Source organism: Squalius cephalus (assembly GCF_949319135.1).
Source record: "Squalius cephalus genome assembly, chromosome: 18".
NCBI classification, from domain to species: domain Eukaryota; kingdom Metazoa; phylum Chordata; class Actinopteri; order Cypriniformes; family Leuciscidae; genus Squalius; species Squalius cephalus.
The window spans coordinates 19,508,448-19,528,251 of NC_137139.1; the positions used below are offsets into that span (position 1 = coordinate 19,508,448).

Sequence of the window (19,804 nt, forward strand, 5' to 3'; positions counted from 1 at the left end):
ATAATTCAGTTTCATCTGTTTTCTCTCCAGTCGTCTTCTCTCATCTCCAACGCAACTGCTACCGCTCTGCTCAGCATGGGAGCGATAGACTACTGCCTGCATGTGCTCAAATCCCTGCTGGAGTTCTGGAAGACCCAGCAGGGTGAGGAAGAGCCAACGGCCACCAGTCAGCTCCTTAAACCCCACACTTCTTCCTCACCCCCAGACATGAGCCCCTTCTTCCTGCGCCAATATGTCAAGGTACAGACCAGTTCTTAAAAAGCTTGTCCAAACGTTAAATATATTGTATAAGGAAATATCCGGATCTTTAAATTGTGGGTGTTTCTCAGGGCCACGCTGCTGATGTGTTTGAAGCATACTCTCAGCTCCTCACCGAGATGGTCCTCCGACTGCCTTACCAGATCAAGAAAATCGCAGACGCCAACCCGCGCATCCCACCGCCTATCTTTGATCACTCCTGGTTCTATTTCCTGTCAGAGGTAATGCACGTAATTCGCTTTTGGCCTGTGCTGAAGAGTTATCAATGAATAATTCAGCATGCATCAACCTCTTTCACCTTTATTTTTTATTTATATAGTGCTTTTTACAATACTGATTGTTTCAAAGCAGCTTTACAGTGATAACAGGAAAATAATGCAACAAAGTTTGTTTCTGCTGTACAGCAGATCTAGAAGAAAATAGTGTTATAGTCCAACTTAAGTAAGTTCAGTGATGGTTCATTTTTGTTGGAAAAAAAGTTATTAATTTAGTTCATTTATTAGATAGATGGACTGACAGACAGACACTCTGGACAAAACAGTGGTGTCATCGTCCAGTTCAGTTTTTATATGGTGTCAATGCAGGCAGATCAATAATATTGTTGAATATTAAATGTCCCCCCTTTCGATTATCTTCCAGTATCTGATGATCCAGCAGACACCGTTCGTGAGGCGACAGGTGAGGAAGCTTCTGCTGTTCATCTGCGGATCCAAAGAGAAGTACCGCCAACTCCGAGACCTCCACACGCTTGACTCTCACGTGCGTGGCATCAAGAAGCTTCTGGAGGAGCAGGGCATCTTCCTGAGGGGAGGAATCGTCACAGCGACATCTGGCTCCGCTCTACAGTATGACACTCTCATTAGTCTGGTGAGTAACAGGCATGTGTGACGCCCTACGATTTTTATTCTTCTTTTAGTTTGGATTTGTGTGAACTTTTTTTCCTTTTACACAGATGGAACACCTTAAAGCATGTGCTGAAATAGCCACTCAGAGAACAATCAACTGGCAGAAGTTCTGCATGAAGGATGACTGTAAGTGTACAATGTTCTTTTATCCAAAGCGTCTTGCATTGCATTCAGGGTGCAAATTTGGTCAGTTCTTGCTTTCCCTGGGAATTGAACCCATGACTCCATAACTAAGAGAACTAGAACAACTAAGCCTTCCTGTAGCTCAAACAGTGAAGTCACATGCTGTACTAATCGAATTCTCTCTGTCTTTGTGTAGCGGTGTTGTACTTCCTGCTGCAAGTGAGTTTTCTAGTAGATGAGGGTGTTTCTCCGGTCCTGCTGCAGCTACTCTCTTGCGCCTTATGTGGCAGTAAAGTCCTGGCAGCCTCGACAGGATCTTCAGGTGGAGGTTCAGGGACATCTCAGCCCTCTCAGAGCAAATCCTCCAGCAAGAAGAGCAAGAAAGAGGACAAGGAAAAGGACAAAGAAGGTTTGATGTTTTTTCAATGATCTTTCATCGTTTTTTATCATTGAACCACTTTCATTTAGGATTAAAAATCCCAAAAATTATTCATGACACTTTTCTCAATGTTCCTGTTGTGTTTCCTGCAGGAGATGGAGCTGGCAGTCAGGAAGATCAGTTGTGTACGGCTCTTGTTAGTCAGCTCAACAAATTTGCAGATAAGGAGACTCTCATTCAGTTCCTGCGTTGCTTCCTGCTCGAGTCCAACTCTTCATCTGTGCGCTGGCAAGCTCACTGCCTCGCACTGCATATCTACAGGTACTTAGAAGCAAGAATCTTCTCTTAATGCGCTCCTTGTGTCCAGTGCTTTGAGCTTAAACCATCATGTTAAACCGAACATTTATCTTTCAGGAACTCAAACAAATCCCAGCAGGAGTTGCTGCTTGACCTGATGTGGGCCATTTGGCCAGAACTACCTGCTTATGGACGTAAAGCTGCTCAGTTTGTGGACCTGCTCGGATATTTCTCTCTCAAAACACCTCAGACAGAAAAGAAGGTAGTCATACTCAAATATGAGATTGTTTATTAAGATGACTGGGCAGAATTTGATTATACTTTTTGAACAGTAGTGTAATTTATAGTAGGTTTAAAATGTTGGTGTGACTGTTGCGTTGCACCTAACGTTTTGCTTCTGTGTTTTCCAGCTGAAGGAATACTCTCAAAAAGCTGTAGAAATTTTGAGAGCACAAAACCACATCCTGACCAATCATCCCAATTCAAACATATACAAGTAAGTGTTCCCAGCATGCTCTCATTGGAAGATATTTTGGGTCACGGATGTGAGAACATCTCAGAATTTTTCATCTCTTAACACTTATCTTCTCAGCACCCTGTCTGGACTGGTGGAATTTGATGGATTTTACCTGGAGAGTGATCCCTGCTTGGTGTGCAACAATCCTGAAGTGCCCTTCTCTGTGAGTGACGTTCATGACATGTCACATTTAAATGCTTGTTTTAGGTGCTATGGGTCTGAATGTTGGCCTACTTTATTCCCTGTTCTATTAGAACATCAAACTCTCATCTATCAAAGTGGACACCCGTTACACTACCACTCAGCAAGTGGTGAAGCTGATTGGCAGCCACACTATCAGCAAAGTCACAGTGAAGATTGGCGATCTCAAGAGAACCAAGATGGTTCGCACGATCAACCTCTACTACAACAACAGGACCGTACAGGCCATCGTTGAACTGAAGAACAAGTGCGCATGCTAATCAGACTCTTAAGTTAAAAAATGCCCATTTTTGCTGACAGTATTTGTAGATGGTTGATGGTTGAAATGTGTGTACGCAGACCTGCTCGCTGGCACAAAGCTAAGAAGGTGCAGTTGACTCCAGGCCAAACTGAAGTGAAGATCGACCTCCCTCTCCCCATCGTGGCCTCCAACCTCATGATCGAGTTCTCTGATTTTTATGAGAACTACCAGGCGTCTACAGAGACCCTGCAGTGTCCTCGCTGCAGCGCCTCTGTCCCTGCCAACCCAGGGGTTTGCGGCAACTGTGGAGAGAATGTGTATCAGTGTCACAAGTGCAGGTACGGAGGGTCTGGATGTTGAGATGTGCTTTAAAAATGAACTTTGTACAAAGACCCAAAAAACTGACAGAATTGCATTGAAATTGAGTTTGTAATTGTCTGTTTTGAATTTTCCAGGTCCATTAATTACGACGAAAAGGACCCATTCCTGTGCAATGCCTGTGGTTTCTGTAAATATGCACGCTTTGACTTCATGCTGTATGCAAAACCCTGCTGTGCTGTGGATCCTATAGAAAATGAAGAAGATAGGAAAAAGGTATGGCAGGCATAAATATTCAATATAGTAATATCCATTTATATAGATTGTGTAATGTAAAACAGAAATGTGTACAACAACAGAAAGCGAGACATACAAACAGACCGGGTTAAGTTAGGAATAGTGTAAATGAAAGTCCTCTTACTAAAACATTTGTTACTGATTTATTGTGTCCAGGCCGTGACCAACATCAACACTCTACTCGACAAGGCTGACCGGGTTTACCACCAGCTCATGGGCCACCGGCCGCAGCTGGAAAGTCTGCTGTCCAAAGTGAACGAGGCTGCACCTGAGAAACCACAGGTCAGTCTGTCAGCATTGATCAGTTTCAGACAGATCAATGACTTTTCTCTTTTGAATGTGTCATTCATGTTTTCATGATTTTTCTCAGGATGATACAGGAGCAGGTGCTGGTCTGGGCACGTCCACTGCCTGTGTTAACCGGTACATTCAGCAGCTGGCACAGGAATACAGCGGAGACTGCAAGACTTCATTCGATGAGCTCTCCAAAATCATCCAGGTTAGCGATCAATAGAGCTGTTACTATACATGGGGTGGGTTTCCCAAAAGCATCGTTAGCCAACTTTGGTCGCAAGTTTATAATTATATTGGTAACGATGGATCTTGCGAGCATAGTTGGCTTTGGGAAACATACCTCAGAATGGCAGTCAAGAACAATACCAGAGAAATTTTATGTTACTAATACCAATGTTCATACCATAGCCATTTTCATTAGCAACTAATATTCTATTAAAGTTAAATAATTGTATGTAAATATTTAATTATAAAATAATAATAAAATACTTTTAACTAATTAATGTTAATATTATTATCTTAAAAGTCCTAATAATTAAATGCAATTATTAATTATATAATATTTTAATTATGTAGCTAGTGTTGATGATAATTTATTATACTTATTTAATAGCATATTAAAGTTAAATATTAATATTTGCATAAGTATTATTGTTAAATTTATTATAAAATGGATGTTGAAGAGTATCTTTTTTTATTACTTATTCAGAAAGTGCTTGCGTCGCGCAAGGAGCTGCTGGAGTATGACCTGCAGCAGCGGGAAGCAGCTACCAAATCATCCCGCACCTCCACCCAGCCCACCTTCACAGCCAGCCAGTACCGAGCCCTGTCTGTGCTGGGCTGTGGACACACATCCTCCACCAAGTGCTACGGCTGTGCGTCCGCAGTTACGGGCCACTGCATCACTCTTCTGCGCGCACTGGCGACCAACACTGCCATCAGGCAGATCCTGGTACTGCAGGGCCTCATCCGAGAGCTGTTTGAGTACAACCTGCGCCGCGGCACCGGAGCCATGAGGGAGGAGGTCCGTCAGCTCGTCTGTTTGCTCACCAGGTATATACACACAAGTCTCTGAAGAGAATAGCTAATGGTGTTTACAAGTTGCTCACTACTTTTATGTCAATGTATTTTGTAGAGATCACCCAGAGGCCACGCAACAGATGAATGACCTAATTATTGCCAAGGTGTCAGCTGCCCTTAAAGGACACTGGGCCAACCCTGATCTGGTATTCATTACATAGTACATTTTAAAGATCACGTCTAGCTATTTTGAATTACTGTTTTTGATGCATGTGGCAGGTCTTTAGTACTTGACTATAGTTCTTACAGTTGTCATCTCTCATTCAGGTCAGTAGTTTGCAGTATGAAATGCTGCTTCTTACAGACTCCATTGCTAAGGAGGGAGGATGCTGGGAGCTCAGACTTCGCTGTGGTGAGTACTATGGTGGATTTCCAGAGATAAACGTCTGAACCTGTATATATCCTCAAGCTGTAGTTGTTCGACAGAAATATCATCTTGAGATGTTTTTTTTATATAGTCTTCAGCTTATCTGTGTTGGCCAGGATTTTTATATCAGTGCTTCCCTACTCTCATGCCTCTGTTTATTTTCAGCCCTGAGTCTGTTCTTGATGGCGGTGAATATAAAGACCCCTGTGGTGGTGGAAAACATTACACTGATGTGCCTGAGGATCCTGCAAAAACTCATCAAACCTCCTGCCCCCACCAGCAAGAAAAACAAGGTACAACAGACTCATAGTACTGATGATGTGTTGATCAATACGTTCTGATGCACTTACTTGACTTGTTCTTTTTAACAGGATACTGCCGTCGAATCCCTGACTACAGTCAAGCCATATAACAACGAGATCCATGCCCAGGCCCAGCTCTGGCTCAAAAAAGACCCGAAAGCATCTTATGAAGCCTGGAAAAAGTGCCTTCCTGCTAGATGTAAATATCCAAATTTTGCATCAGCAATGCTGTGGGCTATTTGCATGAAATCCTTTACTTGATTCTGCACTCTCGTCTTTCTCAGGTCAGGAAACCGTCTCTAAACCCTCGAATAAGGCTGAGATCAGGAGGCAGTACCTGATGGAGAAGTACGTGTGGAAGTGGAAGCAGTTCATGAGATCTAGATCAGAAGGCCTGTTCCCCCGCCTGCTCAAACTGGGCCATAACAACTGGCTGAGACAAGTAAATGCTCCCTCAAAAGTCTCTAGAGTGTCTTGATTCTATTCTCCATTTATGTGCTCTAATGTAATGTGACCCCTCTCGTAGGTGCTCTTCACCCCAGCCACCCAGGCAGCGAGGCAGGCGGCTTGCACCATCGTCGAAGCTCTAACAACAATCCCCAGCCGCAAGCAGCAGGTTCTGGACCTTCTAACAAGGTATAAATCACATGGATGAATAAAATAATCCTTTTTGGCCCAATATTTTCACAATAGACTCAAGCGAGTCAGATTTAGGAGACAATTTTTACTGGACTGAAGATTTTGTTGTTTGTTCTTCAGTTATCTGGATGAGCTTAGCATCGCGGGAGAGTGTGCTGCAGAATACCTGGCTTTGTACCAGAAGCTCATCAAACCTGCTCACTGGAAGGTTTATCTGGCTGCCCGGGGTGTCCTGCCATACATTGGCAACCTTATCACCAAGGTATCATCAGAAACTGTAAATATGATATGGTTATATAGTGAGGATGTGTCATTTCCATTAACCTGAACTTGTGTTCTTCAGGAAATTGCTCATCTTCTTGCCCTTGAAGAGGCCACACTGAGCACAGACTTACAGCAGGGATATGCCCTCAAGAGCTTAACAGGTGAATTTTAGTTTCTGTGTCCTATTTGATCAGGATCAATAAGTTCAACTCATTAATTTAAAATTTCTTGAGAGCTTTTGGCTTTTTTAACAGTTTCTGTTTTCATTCAGGCCTGCTGTCCTCGTTCGTGGAGGTGGAGTCCATTAAGCGTCACTTTAAGAGTCGGTTGGTTGGCACAGTCCTGAACGGCTACTTGTGCTTGAGGAAGCTGGTGGTCCAGAGAACTAAACTGATAGATGAGACCCAGGACATGCTGCTGGAGATGTTGGAAGATATGACTACAGGTTCCAGCCTTCACCTTCAGGTCTTATCTGATGTTGCTGCATTATTAGAGACAAAATCAGCTCAATGATTCTTCTTTTGTAGGAACTGAGTCGGAGACCAAAGCGTTCATGGCTGTGTGCATCGAAACTGCAAAGCGGTACGATCTGGATGATTACCGCACCCCTGTCTTCATCTTCGAGCGGTTGTGTAGCATCATTTATCCGGTGAGTAGACTTCAGCTCATTGACATTCAGCTATAGCTTTTGGAAAAATGATCTTGCCAATACTCAAGCTAATTTATCTTATCTGTCTATGAAGGAGGAGAATGAGGTGACAGAGTTCTTTGTTACGCTGGAGAAGGACCCGCAGCAGGAGGACTTCCTGCAGGGCCGTATGCCAGGAAACCCATACAGCAGTAACGAGCCAGGCATTGGCCCTCTCATGAGGGATATCAAGAACAAAATCTGTCAGGATTGCGATCTTGTGGCACTACTGGAAGACGACAGTGGCATGGAGGTACGTAATCTGCAACAGTCCAGTGTCTTGGGGCTTTATTTCAAATAATTTGCTTAGCCTTATTTTCCATTTATTTGTATTTTTAAATCATTCTAAAAAAGAAAGACGTTTATTAAGGTTTTAGGGTCAATTACATTACCTTTAAAAATAAAAATAGTTTTATTCAGCAAGGATGCATTAAATTGATCAAAAGTGTTGTTCATTTGAACTTTCTATTCATCAAAGAATCCTGAAAATGTATTAAAATAATGGGGTAAAATAATGTATTAAAATAAATATATAGGGGGTATTATTACATTTCATAAATATATGAAAATGTGGTGTGCCCAACTAAGTGGTGCAACCAGAAACATGCAGGGGGGAAAACAAGATTTTTACAAGATCAAGACAAAGAAAAAAGCTTTATCTTATCTAGTCCTGAACACTTTTATTTGAACATTTATCTGCATAAATTTTTAAACATGACTTTTCTTTGCAGCTCCTTGTCAATAACAAGATCATTAGTCTGGATCTGTCTGTTGCTGAGGTCTATAAGAAGGTCTGGTGCCCCACCAATGAGGTGAGCTAAAGAGAATTCAAAAGATACTTTAAAAGATGATTCAAAATTATTTTTACTTATCGACCACAATTTAAAAATTGTTTCTTTCAATAAAGGGTGAGCCAATGAGGATCATCTACAGAATGAGGGGGCTTCTGGGAGATGCAACAGAGGAGTTCATTGAGTCTTTGGACTCAACTACAGGTAAGTGTTATGTTGTAGGACTTTTTCTTAAGATTACTGTCAGTTTTTTTCCTCTAGTTTATCTCATGTTTCTTATTTGTAATTGGTGTTTTGTGTCTTTGCAGACGAAGAGGAGGATGATGAGGAGGTATATAAGATGGCTGGAGTGATGGCGCAGTGTGGAGGTCTAGAGTGCATGTTGAACAGGCTTTCTGGAATCAAAGATTTCAAACAGGGCCGGCACCTTCTCACCGTGAGTGTGAAGTTCACCTCTCTCTACACATTCCTTAGAAACCTCATAGACAATTCTAATGATTGTGTTTTACTTTATAGGTTCTTCTCAAGTTGTTTAGTTACTGTGTGAAAGTGAAAATCAACAGACAGCAGCTGGTGAAACCAGAGATGAACACACTGAATGTTATGTTGGGCACGCTGAACCTGGTAAGTAACATACCTAAAGATAAAATGTAATATTTAAGAGTATATTTGTAATTGGATGTTGTGTTTCAGGCATTGGTGGCAGAGCAGGAGAGTAAGGACAGTGGAGGAGCATCCATAGCAGAGCAGGTTCTTAGTATTATGGAGATCATCCTGGATGAGGCAAATGCTGAGACTGTGTCTGAAGACAAGGTCAGCAAGACATTTTGATTTATGCAATGAATATTACAAACAAATAGAAGTGAGCCAGTTGTGTTTAGATCTCTCCTCCATTGTGTTTCTCCTCCAGGGTAACCTGCTGCTGACGGGTGATAAGGACCAGCTGGTGATGCTGCTGGACCAGATCAACACGTTGTTTGTGCGTTCAAATCCCAGTGTCCTACAGGGGCTGCTCCGCATCATCCCTTACCTGTCCTTTGGGGAACTAGAGAAGATGCACATCCTGGTGGAGCGCTTTAAACCCTGCTGCAACTTCGATAAGTATGGAGTTTGTCCATCTCTATAACCTAGAACTGACTTCTTCTTGAAACAGTGGAGAATGTTTGCTGATTTTAACACCATTTGTTTTCGCATTCAGGTATGATGAGGAGCACAGTGCTGATGACAAGGTCTTCCTGGACTGCTTCTGTAAAATAGCTGCAGGAATCAAGAACAATAGTAATGGCCATCAACTGAAAGACCTCATCTTACAGAAGGGCATCACCCAGAGTGCTCTGGACTATATGAAGAAACATATCCCCTGTGCTAAGAAGTATGAAATGTCTAAATATAACGCATATATTATATATATGTATGTATTCATTTATCATAACATTTTTATGTATTAATTATAATATTATTTATTATATACTGTGTATTAAATACAATATATAATTATATCACTATTTATTATAAATCATACATTAACTTTTATCCATATCCAAATATACATATTTTTATAGATGTGTGTGTATATATATATATATATATATATATATATATATATATATATATATATATATATATATATATATATATATATATATATTAGTGCTGTTGATTTATGTTCGTTAGGTGCGATTAATTATGGAAAAAATTGCGTTAAAATTATTAACGTATTTAACGCACCCTGACCCGCCCAGACCTGTATGACAAAATTGTAAATAAAAAATGCTAAATTTCGCCAATACAAACATTTAAATAAATATAAATAATATATACATTTATATTGTAAAATAAGTTATTTATATTTATTAATTTTATTCAATGTAAAATAATTAATCCTAACTATTTTTTAACTAATAAAAATATAAAACAAAAAAAATATATAATAAATATTTATCTACCCATTTATAAAAACATTTACTGTATACAGAGTGATTACCCTGACTATACATATTGTTTTGTAGCCTGGATGCAGACGTTTGGAAGAAATTCCTTGCTCGACCAGCCCTTCCGTTCATCCTTAGACTGCTGCGTGGTCTGGCCACCCAACACCCCCCTACACAGGTAATACTTTAACCACTAGTTTGAGATAATTATTTCATACGCATACAACAAAAATGAATTAAACCATCTCTTCTTGTTATAGATGCTAATCGGAACAGATTCAATAACCAATTTGCACAAGCTGGAGCAGGTGTCCAGTGACGAAGGTATCGGCACTTTAGCAGAGAATCTTCTGGAGGCTCTAAGAGAGCACGCCGAGGTTAACCTAAAGATTGACGCTGCTCGAAGGGAGACTCGAGCAGAGAAGAAACGCATGGCCATGGCGATGAGGCAGAAAGCTCTCGGCACGCTGGGAATGACAGTGAGTTGCACATATAGATAAAAGCTTAATGTTTAAACAAGAAAAAAGTCTTTGAATTGAAATATTTACATTTTTTGCTTTTGTTTCAGACCAATGAGAAGGGCCAAGTGGTGACTAAGACATCCCTGCTTAAACAGATGGAGGAGCTCATAGAAGAACCTGGCTTGACTTGCTGTATTTGTAGAGAGGGCTACAAGTTCCAGGTCTGTTTCTCTACCAATTACATTCCATTTTACTGTAGGTTGTTGTGTTGTTAATGTTCAGCCTCTTCATATGTTCTCCACAGCCTACCAAAGTTCTGGGCATCTACACATTTACGAAGCGTGTGGCCCTTGAGGAGTTTGAGAACAAACCCCGCAAGCAGCAGGGTTACAGCACTGTCTCACACTTTAACATAGTCCACTATGACTGTCACCTTGCTGCTGTCAGGTGCGTGAAATTGCTGTGAATACAATGGATTTGATCAAGGAAGGTTTAGTCGTCTTGCTAAATTTATAATTTTCTCTCTGTGTGTCTGAATCAGGCTTGCCAGAGGGCGTGAGGAATGGGAAAGTGCAGCACTACAGAATGCCAACACAAAGTGCAATGGGCTCCTACCAGTATGGGGGCCACACGTACCCGAATCTGCCTTTGCCACCTGCCTGGCAAGGTACGTCATTCTTGCATCCAGTTTAAATGAGTACTAAGATGTACTCCTGAATATCTACAAGAATATATCCTTATTTTGTACTGTTGCAGGCACAACACATATCTGCAAGAGTGCACAGGGCAAAGGGAACCCACATACCAGCTCAACATTCATGATACCAAGTTGCTGTTCCTGCGCTTTGCAATGGAGCAATCCTTCAGCGTGGACACAGGAGGAGGAGGCCGCGAGAGCAACATCCACCTCATCCCTTACATCATTCACACAGTTCTTTACGTCCTCAACACGTACGTTTATCAAAGATGAGATTTAAATTCCAATGCATTTTGACATGTTACAGTTTTTAAGCTTTTTTTCTTCTGACTTCCTCCATAGAACGAGGGCCACATCACGAGAGGAAAAGAATCTACAGAGCTTCTTAGAGCAGCCTGGTGAGAAGTGGATGGAGACTTCGTACGAGGTGGACGGGCCGCACTACTTCACTATATTGGCCATGCACATCCTACCACCTGAGCGCTGGAGGACTACACGTGTTGACTTCCTGCGCAGGCTGCTGGTCACCTCTCATGCCCGCAAAGTCTCACCAGGGGGTGCTAACAAGTAAGGGAACGAAGCATGACTCTGCACGTGTCAGAGCTTGAACATTTAAGAGCTTTTATAAGTGTGTGCTGTGCTTTACACGCTTAGGTGTGTATTTTTGGATTTGGCAAGTGTTCTGTGCTCACTCAAAGTGCTTATGTTGGCTTAAAGCTAGACTATAGTATGCCTTGAGGATTGATGCAAGATTATATCAGGCATGGCTTGGACTGTGTGTGTCAGATTGTTTCAGGCCTCTGTATTACTGTTTGTAAATTTTTGCACTTTTATTATATCTAAACATTGTTATTATTATTATTATATATTATATTATCAAAAAGTAATATAATATCAAAAACATGTATTATAATTAGATATTATAATATATAAATTATATATTATACAATATAAATAACAAACATTCATCTTTTTCTTGTGGTGTTAAGTTCGAATGCATGTCAGATCCGTGTCATTTCATTATATAATTAAAACATATTTTATGTTTTTCTATAAATTATACAATTTATGTACACATTAAAAATGTATACATCATTTTTATTTATATATTTATTCTTTTTAATGGCTATTCCAGAGTCACTGTCTAATGTGATTTAATTGCATTTTAATTGATACATGATTGCATTTTTATCATTTCAGGCTCACTGACAAAGCAGTGAAGGAGTATGCTGTTTACCGCTCACCGCTTCTCTTCTGGGGTCTGGTGGATCTTATCTATGATATGTTTAGGGTATGAGAATATGAGGATATTTTTCCCCTCTTTCTGACTCCTGTAAGCATGATGTCTAATAAGTGCGTGCTTCCTTGAAATCTAATGTTATCTGCTATGTTCCTACAACAGAAAGTGCCCACCAGCAACACAGAAGGAGGCTGGTCCTTCTCGCTCGCAGAGTACATAAGGCACAATGACATGCCTATCTATGAGGCTTCAGAAAGGGTGTTGAGGTCTTTCCAGGATGAACTCATGCCTGCTGAATCCTTCTCAGAGTTCCTGGATGTCGTAGGTCAGACATTTTTAGCTCTCTCACTGTCAAGCTGTAAAATAATGTGGCTGTACAGACAGAATATTAATCTCTTGTACTGACTCTCTTCCCAGGACTTCTGTCAGAAATCCCAGACCCTGACGCCTTCCTGCTGGACCTGTTGAACTCTGTGCCCTGATGGCACACATTTATGCACCTCACTTTATGGACTTGTGACCGCTCTGTCCAGTGCAGGTGTTCCTTAAACATGGAGTCCGTCCGCTACCCGGACCCAGCTATTCGCAACTCCAAAGGGACACCTTTCAATCGGGGCCCAGGCTCCTAAAACTTCCATCAGCTCGCATACACACTCATTCACCTCCACTTCTGCTCCTGATCTCCGCGTGGGTTCATTCAGTTATAACTCTCTCCTAAACAAGAAAGTGACGAGTTAATGCGCATTTATTCTACAGTGGTTTTGTAACACCTAATACACATAAACACACCATTCTGTTTTAATCTGAAATGTTGCAGGTAATCCGGTTGGGAATTATTTCATAAACAACCTTGATGGCATTTGTTTTTCCCTTTGTGATTTTGTTTGTTTTTTGACTCAAGTTCTAAATTGGCTAAGAGTTACAGATTCACTCAAATGTGAACTAATCTCTCATTGTCTTGTTCTGTCTTTTTTTTTTTTGCAGTGGTGTTCTATGAATTGTTTGCAGTTTGTAAGAAAGGCAAAGCCTGACACTGGTTCTGTGATGCAAATGTGTGATGATTGTTTTCCATGTGTAAATGGTTAAAGAGTGAGATGAAAGCTTGTTTAATGTGTTATTCCCGAGAAATGGATATACTTTCTGATTTGTAAAAGGTTTACCTGCATCAACAATGAAACACAAAGATAAAGAGAATAAAAAAGGGCCTGCATATTTATTTTGGGAGCCTTTTTCCACTTTGTTTTTTCTGGTTGTGTTATTGTGTTTTGATCAAAATCACAATACTAAATTTATTTTTCGTTTTGTCTTCCATGTGACGGTAATTCACTCAATAATATTCCGCAGATTAAACATTTTCCCCAGAGCAAGTTGTGCCTCTGGTAAGCAAGGTGCCACTGAGGAGAGTCTCAGTGATTTTAAGTTTATTCTTACAATATAAACACCTGCGATAGGGTGTTCTTGAGCTGAATGCATGGTGTGAAGTTTGTTAAAAATAAGAAAACAAGAAAACCCACTTAGTGTTTATTCGCCTATTCCCGCTGCTACAATGTTCAACTGTTGCTGAATGTCTGCTTTTTGAATTAGCTCAACTTAATAAAGGTGTAAGAATACCATATCTGACTCAATGTGTCACACAAGCAGTGTTGTTTTAGTAATGTATATGCTAGTCAATATTTTAATTTAGCTTTTAATTTATATTTTCAGTTTCTTTTTATTTTTTTTATTTTTTTATTTTGCTTTTGTCATTTTAATGTTAGTTTAATTTCCTATTTGGGTTTGTTTTTATTTGGTACCTCAACTTTAAAACTTATTTTAGTTAGTTGTAATATTTAAATTTTATATTATTTTATTTCAGCTTTTTTTTTTTCAGTTACCAAAAATGCTGGTTACTAACTGGTTTTATGACTAAGTGGAAGACCGCCAGATGCAGTGCTGAAAGCACTAGTAGAAAATCCCTCACGCTCACGCTTGACCGAGAGTTGAATTACAAAGTTGTCACCTCGTGACTCATGACGTGTCTTCGGCTATAATAACCCCATAACACGTCAAATTGATCTCTAGACCATTCTTGCAATGCCGAATGACCAGAGACTCTGGCGGTCTTCCACAGTTACGTTAGTAACCAGCATTTAATTTCCTTTCACTCCAGCACCAGAGACACTGCAGCGCACACACATTCAATCTGTAGAAATGTGAAAACGTGCAGGCTGAACCCCAAGTTGCTGCAGAATAAATTTCAGAAAGCGATAATCCTCTGAACGCTGCCCAAGATGCTGCCAAAGCACGTAGAATGACCGAGAATAGAGGACACAGATGATTAGCTCCATTCAGGAAAGCAACAATCAGTCAGTCAGACCCAAGTGAAGAGTCACTAAACTCTGACCGGTGAGCTGCTAAAGCATGAATCATCTTTTGCATCAATTTAATATATTTAATCAAATTCAAATATAATAATAAGACTGTATTATAATAATAAAGGCTGTAACAAATCAAATTAAATATCAACAATTAATCTTTGCAATGGAGAGGAAACAGAAGCTGCATTTGAAGTGGCATTTTACACAGGCTGTTTAATGCAGCTCAGAGGTGACAAATGAATAACCTGCAGTTACAAACGCATAAATAATGTTTTAAACGTAAAACGTTGAATATTGATATTTGAAATGATTTAAAACATGAAAAGATACTTTCAATGTGAAATTAAAACCGCCAATAGGTGGAAGCAAGTCACCGTTAATAAATGAGTCATTGACATTCAACAGATTCATTCAAACGGCTGATTCATTCAGAAAGGAAACACCGCTGTGTGTTGCTCAGAGACGCAATTACAGTAACGTGGCTTTGATTTGAACTATTTTCGTTGGCGAACATTGGAAGTTAGTGACGAACGTAACTGTGGTTCTATGTGAAAGTGTTGTTTGGCCAGATGTTGCCAAAAAAACGTGTAGAACCACAGAATAGATGAGGGCGCAGACTGCCCAACAGACTCGTACGCATGAGAAATGACCTGCGTCACCCAGTGCGTCAGCCTCTGTTAAGAAAGTGCAGCACCTCTGCGTGCATCACTAAAACAAACAAACAATTGATCATTCTTACGCCAGGCTGCTGTCTTTTCAATGTAAGCCTTCAAAGACCTAACTGGACATAGCTCCAACCGTATGTCAGCTTGATCTGCTGGCAGTGCAGCCAACACAATAGGCTGGTTCATAAACTGTGAAGACAAGATCTTGGGTAGAATGCCAGATTGGGCCACAATGAAACACTACGGAATCCACCACTCTAGCGCAAACAGGGGGCACTCACCGATAGCGTGTGAGTGAACTCCATGCGTTTCGCTGTTGTAATGGCCAAGAGAAATGCAGTCTTAAATGACAGCCATTTAATGTCAGACTCTAACATTGGCTCAAATGGGGGGTGACACGGAATTAAGAACCATACCCAAGTCCAACTTTGAACTCCACACGCCCCGTGGAGGACACAGACAATTAGCTCCTTTCAGGAAAGCAACAATCAGCCAGTCAGACCCAAGTTATGAGTCACTAAACTCTGACCGGTGAGCTGCTAAAGCCGCCACATACACCTTTAGTGTGGATGTAGAACGCCCAAGTTCCAAAAGAAGTTTCAGAACATCCAAAATGCATCCAACTGAGCAGTGTAATCAACATCACAGCTAGAACACCAGTCAGAGAACACCTTCCATTTACAAGCATACAAATTTTGCATGGATGCCGCAGGTGTACTCAAAACAGTGTCCCTGGCCCTGTCTGAACACTCCAAGTGTTCTGGTGGGCATGATCTTCCTTCTAGCAGACTCAGGAGGTCTGGTCTGTTGGGCAGATGACAAGATGGTCCTATTATCAGTGAAAACAGAGTCTGAAACCATGGCCTCGCAGGCCAATGAGGAGCCACTAACAGCAGACACGAAGCACTCTGCAAAGAGTCCTCCAAATCAGTGGTAATGAGGGGAAAGCAAATAGTGTCACGTCTGGCCAGTTGTGGGCTAATGCATCCAGACCCAGAGATCCCAGTTCGTCCATCAGGGAAAACCAACGAGGGCAGTGAGATGTCTGACTGTCCGTGAACACATCTACCGCTGCGCCATACGTCCTCCATATCATTAGCACCACTTCTGAGTGTAGAGTCCAATCTCCCTGTCCAATCGCGGTCTGATTGAGTCGGCCTGGTAGATATCCTGCTTGGATGGACAGCAGGTTGACTCGAGCCCAAATAATCAGGTTGTGAGCTACCTGAAGCGCACTCTGTGACCTTGTGCCTCCCTGATGGTTGATATAAAAAACAGTCACCTTGTTGTCTGTGCACACCAAAACATTGTTTTCCCCTGAGAACAGTTTGAAAGTGAATAAGTGTAAGAAAACAACGTTGTCAACTCTAGGACATGCGCTGTGAGCAGAGAACCACTCCAAGCAGCTCTGCAAGAGCTGCAAGTGCCAGACTTGTCCGAGAAGACTGACATCCGTTGCTGCCAAATCTGCCTACTTCTCCACCATCCTCCACACTGCCTCCTCTCCCAGTTTGACTTGGTCACCCCTCCTGAAATCTCTAAACTCATCAGCTCTTCCAAACCCACTACCTGCTCCCTTGACTCCCTCCCTACTCCACTCCTGAAGTCCTGCCTCCCCGTCCTATGCCCCTACCTCACTAACCTCTTCAACTCCTCACTGTCCCTTGGAACTGTCCCCTCTGCCTTCAAAAATGCCGCTGTCACCCCAATCCTTAAAAAACCTTGTCTGGATCCCTCCTCCCTCAACAACTACCGCCCAATATCCAACCTACCCTTTCTGTCTAAAACCCTGGAATGTATAGTCGCCTCACAGCTACAATCCCATCCTCATGCCAATAAGCAATTTGAACCTCTCCAATCTGGTTTTCGCCCCCTCCACAGCACAGAAACCACTGTCCTCAAAGTCCTCAACGACCTCCTCACATCCGCTGACACCGGATCCCTTAACATCCTCATCCTCCTCGACCTGAATGCAGCCTTCGATACCGTGAGCCATAAAATCCTGCTCACCAGACTCAAAGACCTCGGTATCGAAGGTACTGCACTCAGCTGGCTCTGCTCCTATCTTTCCAACAGATCTCACTTCATCTCTCTCCATAACCACACCTCTGCCACAGCCACAGTCACCCAAGGTGTTCTCCAAGGCTCCGTACTCGGCCCCCTCCTCTTCATCATCTACATCTTCCCCCTTGGTCAGATACTCCGCCACTTCAACCTGGACTTCCACCGTTATGCCGATGACACCCAGATCTACCTCAGCACCAAATCCCCCCACAATCCTCCCCTCTCCCACATCAACTCCTGTCTGTCAGCTATTAAAACCTGGATGCAACACAACTTCCTCAAACTCAACAGCGATAAAACAGAATTCCTCCTCATAGGCTCCAAATCCACACTCAGCAAAATCAATAACCCCACTCTCATCATCGACAGCACCATTTTCTTCCCATCTCCCCAGGCCCGCAACCTTGGCGTGATCTTTGATTCCACCCTCTCCCTTGAGCCCCATATCCATCATGTCATTAAAACCTCCTTCTTTCATCTCCGCATCATCGCCAAAATCAGACCCTCTCTCACACCCCCCACTACTGAAAGAATCATTCATGCCTTCATCTCCTCCCGACTGGACTACTGCAACTCACTACTCCTTGGCATCAGCTCTACCTACATCAAACGACTCCAACTGGTCCAGAACGCAGCTGCCCGACTCATCACCCGCTCCAAATCCTGACTCCACATCACTCCAGTCCTAAAACAACTCCACTGGCTTCCTATCTCCCACCGGATCACCTACAAAATCCTGGTCCTCACCTACAAAGCCCTTCACCATCTGGCCCCCTCATACCTCACTGACCTCCTCTCCCCCTACCAACACTCGCGGTCCCTCAGATCCACCTCAGCCGGTCTCCTCTGCATCCACAAGTCCAACCTCCGCAGTTTTGGGGACAGAGTCTTCTCCAGGGCAGCTCACAGGCTCTGGAACTCCCTCCCCCAAGAGATCTGCACCTCTGAGTCCCTCACCATCTTCCAGTCCCGCCTCAAGACCCATCTCTTCACCTCTGCCTATCCGTAGCCCTACGCCCCCTCCATTTTCATCTGTGTTTGATTCTTGTTTTGTTTTGTTTTGTTTTGCATTGTTTTTATTATCTACCTCAGTATGAACAGGAGGTTTACGGCGAAACTGTATACGGTACCCTGTCAACAGGGTATTTTGTTATTGATCTCCAATGATCCAGGTGACTATCCGTGAAACAGCCCACTGTCGACCCTTCCGCGTCAGTGGTCCCATGAACACTTTTCTGTAGAGGTGGGTGGACGTCGTGGGGAGACGTCATTGGGGGCCTGGGTGTCGTGCTTGAAAAGTCCACACAGCTGAGTCCCACCATGGGGGGTAGAGAAGCTTGTGGATACCGATGTTGGAAATGTTGAGAAGGCCTATACTGGGTCTTACACCAATATTGTGATAACGGACACCAGAGGCTGTCGGAGGGGGCCTGGATCCTGAGGCTGTCCCCACATGACGCGAACGAGTTTCAGACACCAACACGTGTTGGTCCCAAGCTTCCTGTCTAGCTGATCCAAAACTCGTCCTGGTACTAACGGCAGTCGTCTCAAATTATTCCGACATACCACTGGCGAGGACGATTGGGCAAACCATACCTGCCGTCGAGCTTGCACAAGAGTGCCCAAAACTGTGCCACAGTGAATCAGCGAAAACACCAATGGCCTGTAATGCAAGTTCAGTTAGATCCACCACTAATGGGTCAGATGAAGCTTCACTCAGAGAGGAGTGTGCGCCAAAGAATTAGAAACACGGCCAAGGCTTGCTATAGAATTGTATACACGTGACAGTAGCTCATCAGTGTGTCTACACTCAACATTGGGGTCGCGCACATCTCCTGCCACATCAGGAGACACAATGAGTGCTGCACCAGAGCACCAGATTAATGCGGACAAGTATCACTTTTAATGTTCCTTCCAGTAATTCAACAACTAAAGACGACCCAACTGACACTGTCTCACCACCAGAATGACTGATCTGGAGGTAAAATTTTCCTCAGCACCTGACGTCACTGGAGTAACTTAGCTTTAAAAAGAGAGTCAGAGGCAGCCACTGACATCACATCTAAGTCCTGTCCCGTTTGCATCATTGGCAACGAAGCGATAGCTGATTCAAATTGATCGGCGAGAGTTGTCGCGTGCAGGTGGGGAGGAGCTGAAAATGGAGACATGAAGTCGGACACTTTCTGCTTCCCGTAGTGACTCTCTCACTGCGTTAGCATACTTTACCACAGCTGAAGTGGAATAAATGCAATATTTTCCAAATACACAGATGTTTCAGAGACATTTTCATTCAATACTTTATGTACTGCTTAATACAGCATCAGAATAAAGTTCAACATAAGCCTATACTATCAATGAAGTGGGGTTTTATCAGTTTTATTTTGATAAATATGACACAATATAACATCGCGACTACATAAAAAGAGTG

General features: G+C 42.4%; 1 protein-coding gene across 1 annotated transcript in view; it reads left to right on the top strand.

The window, feature by feature from the left end:
- ubr4 (ubiquitin protein ligase E3 component n-recognin 4) overlaps positions 1-13,913 on the top strand; it is a 49,403-nt gene extending 35,490 nt beyond the window's left edge. Inside the window, 43 exon segments of the mRNA XM_079850301.1 lie at positions 31-240; positions 330-479; positions 898-1,125; positions 1,211-1,289; positions 1,483-1,695; positions 1,818-1,986; positions 2,080-2,224; positions 2,373-2,458; positions 2,555-2,642; positions 2,734-2,927; positions 3,020-3,259; positions 3,377-3,515; positions 3,693-3,818; positions 3,907-4,035; positions 4,540-4,883; positions 4,966-5,056; positions 5,178-5,262; positions 5,443-5,570; positions 5,649-5,778; positions 5,864-6,021; positions 6,106-6,215; positions 6,339-6,480; positions 6,562-6,643; positions 6,754-6,927; positions 7,010-7,131; positions 7,226-7,423; positions 7,902-7,982; positions 8,078-8,165; positions 8,270-8,397; positions 8,478-8,585; positions 8,655-8,774; positions 8,872-9,062; positions 9,160-9,333; positions 9,971-10,070; positions 10,153-10,371; positions 10,461-10,574; positions 10,658-10,800; positions 10,895-11,020; positions 11,110-11,304; positions 11,393-11,617; positions 12,251-12,341; positions 12,453-12,615; positions 12,708-13,913. Of these exon segments, the coding sequence (XP_079706427.1) occupies positions 31-240; positions 330-479; positions 898-1,125; positions 1,211-1,289; positions 1,483-1,695; positions 1,818-1,986; positions 2,080-2,224; positions 2,373-2,458; positions 2,555-2,642; positions 2,734-2,927; positions 3,020-3,259; positions 3,377-3,515; positions 3,693-3,818; positions 3,907-4,035; positions 4,540-4,883; positions 4,966-5,056; positions 5,178-5,262; positions 5,443-5,570; positions 5,649-5,778; positions 5,864-6,021; positions 6,106-6,215; positions 6,339-6,480; positions 6,562-6,643; positions 6,754-6,927; positions 7,010-7,131; positions 7,226-7,423; positions 7,902-7,982; positions 8,078-8,165; positions 8,270-8,397; positions 8,478-8,585; positions 8,655-8,774; positions 8,872-9,062; positions 9,160-9,333; positions 9,971-10,070; positions 10,153-10,371; positions 10,461-10,574; positions 10,658-10,800; positions 10,895-11,020; positions 11,110-11,304; positions 11,393-11,617; positions 12,251-12,341; positions 12,453-12,615; positions 12,708-12,772 (6,291 nt within the window). The 3' untranslated portion in view covers positions 12,773-13,913.
- Positions 13,914-19,804: the final 5,891 nt, after the last annotated feature.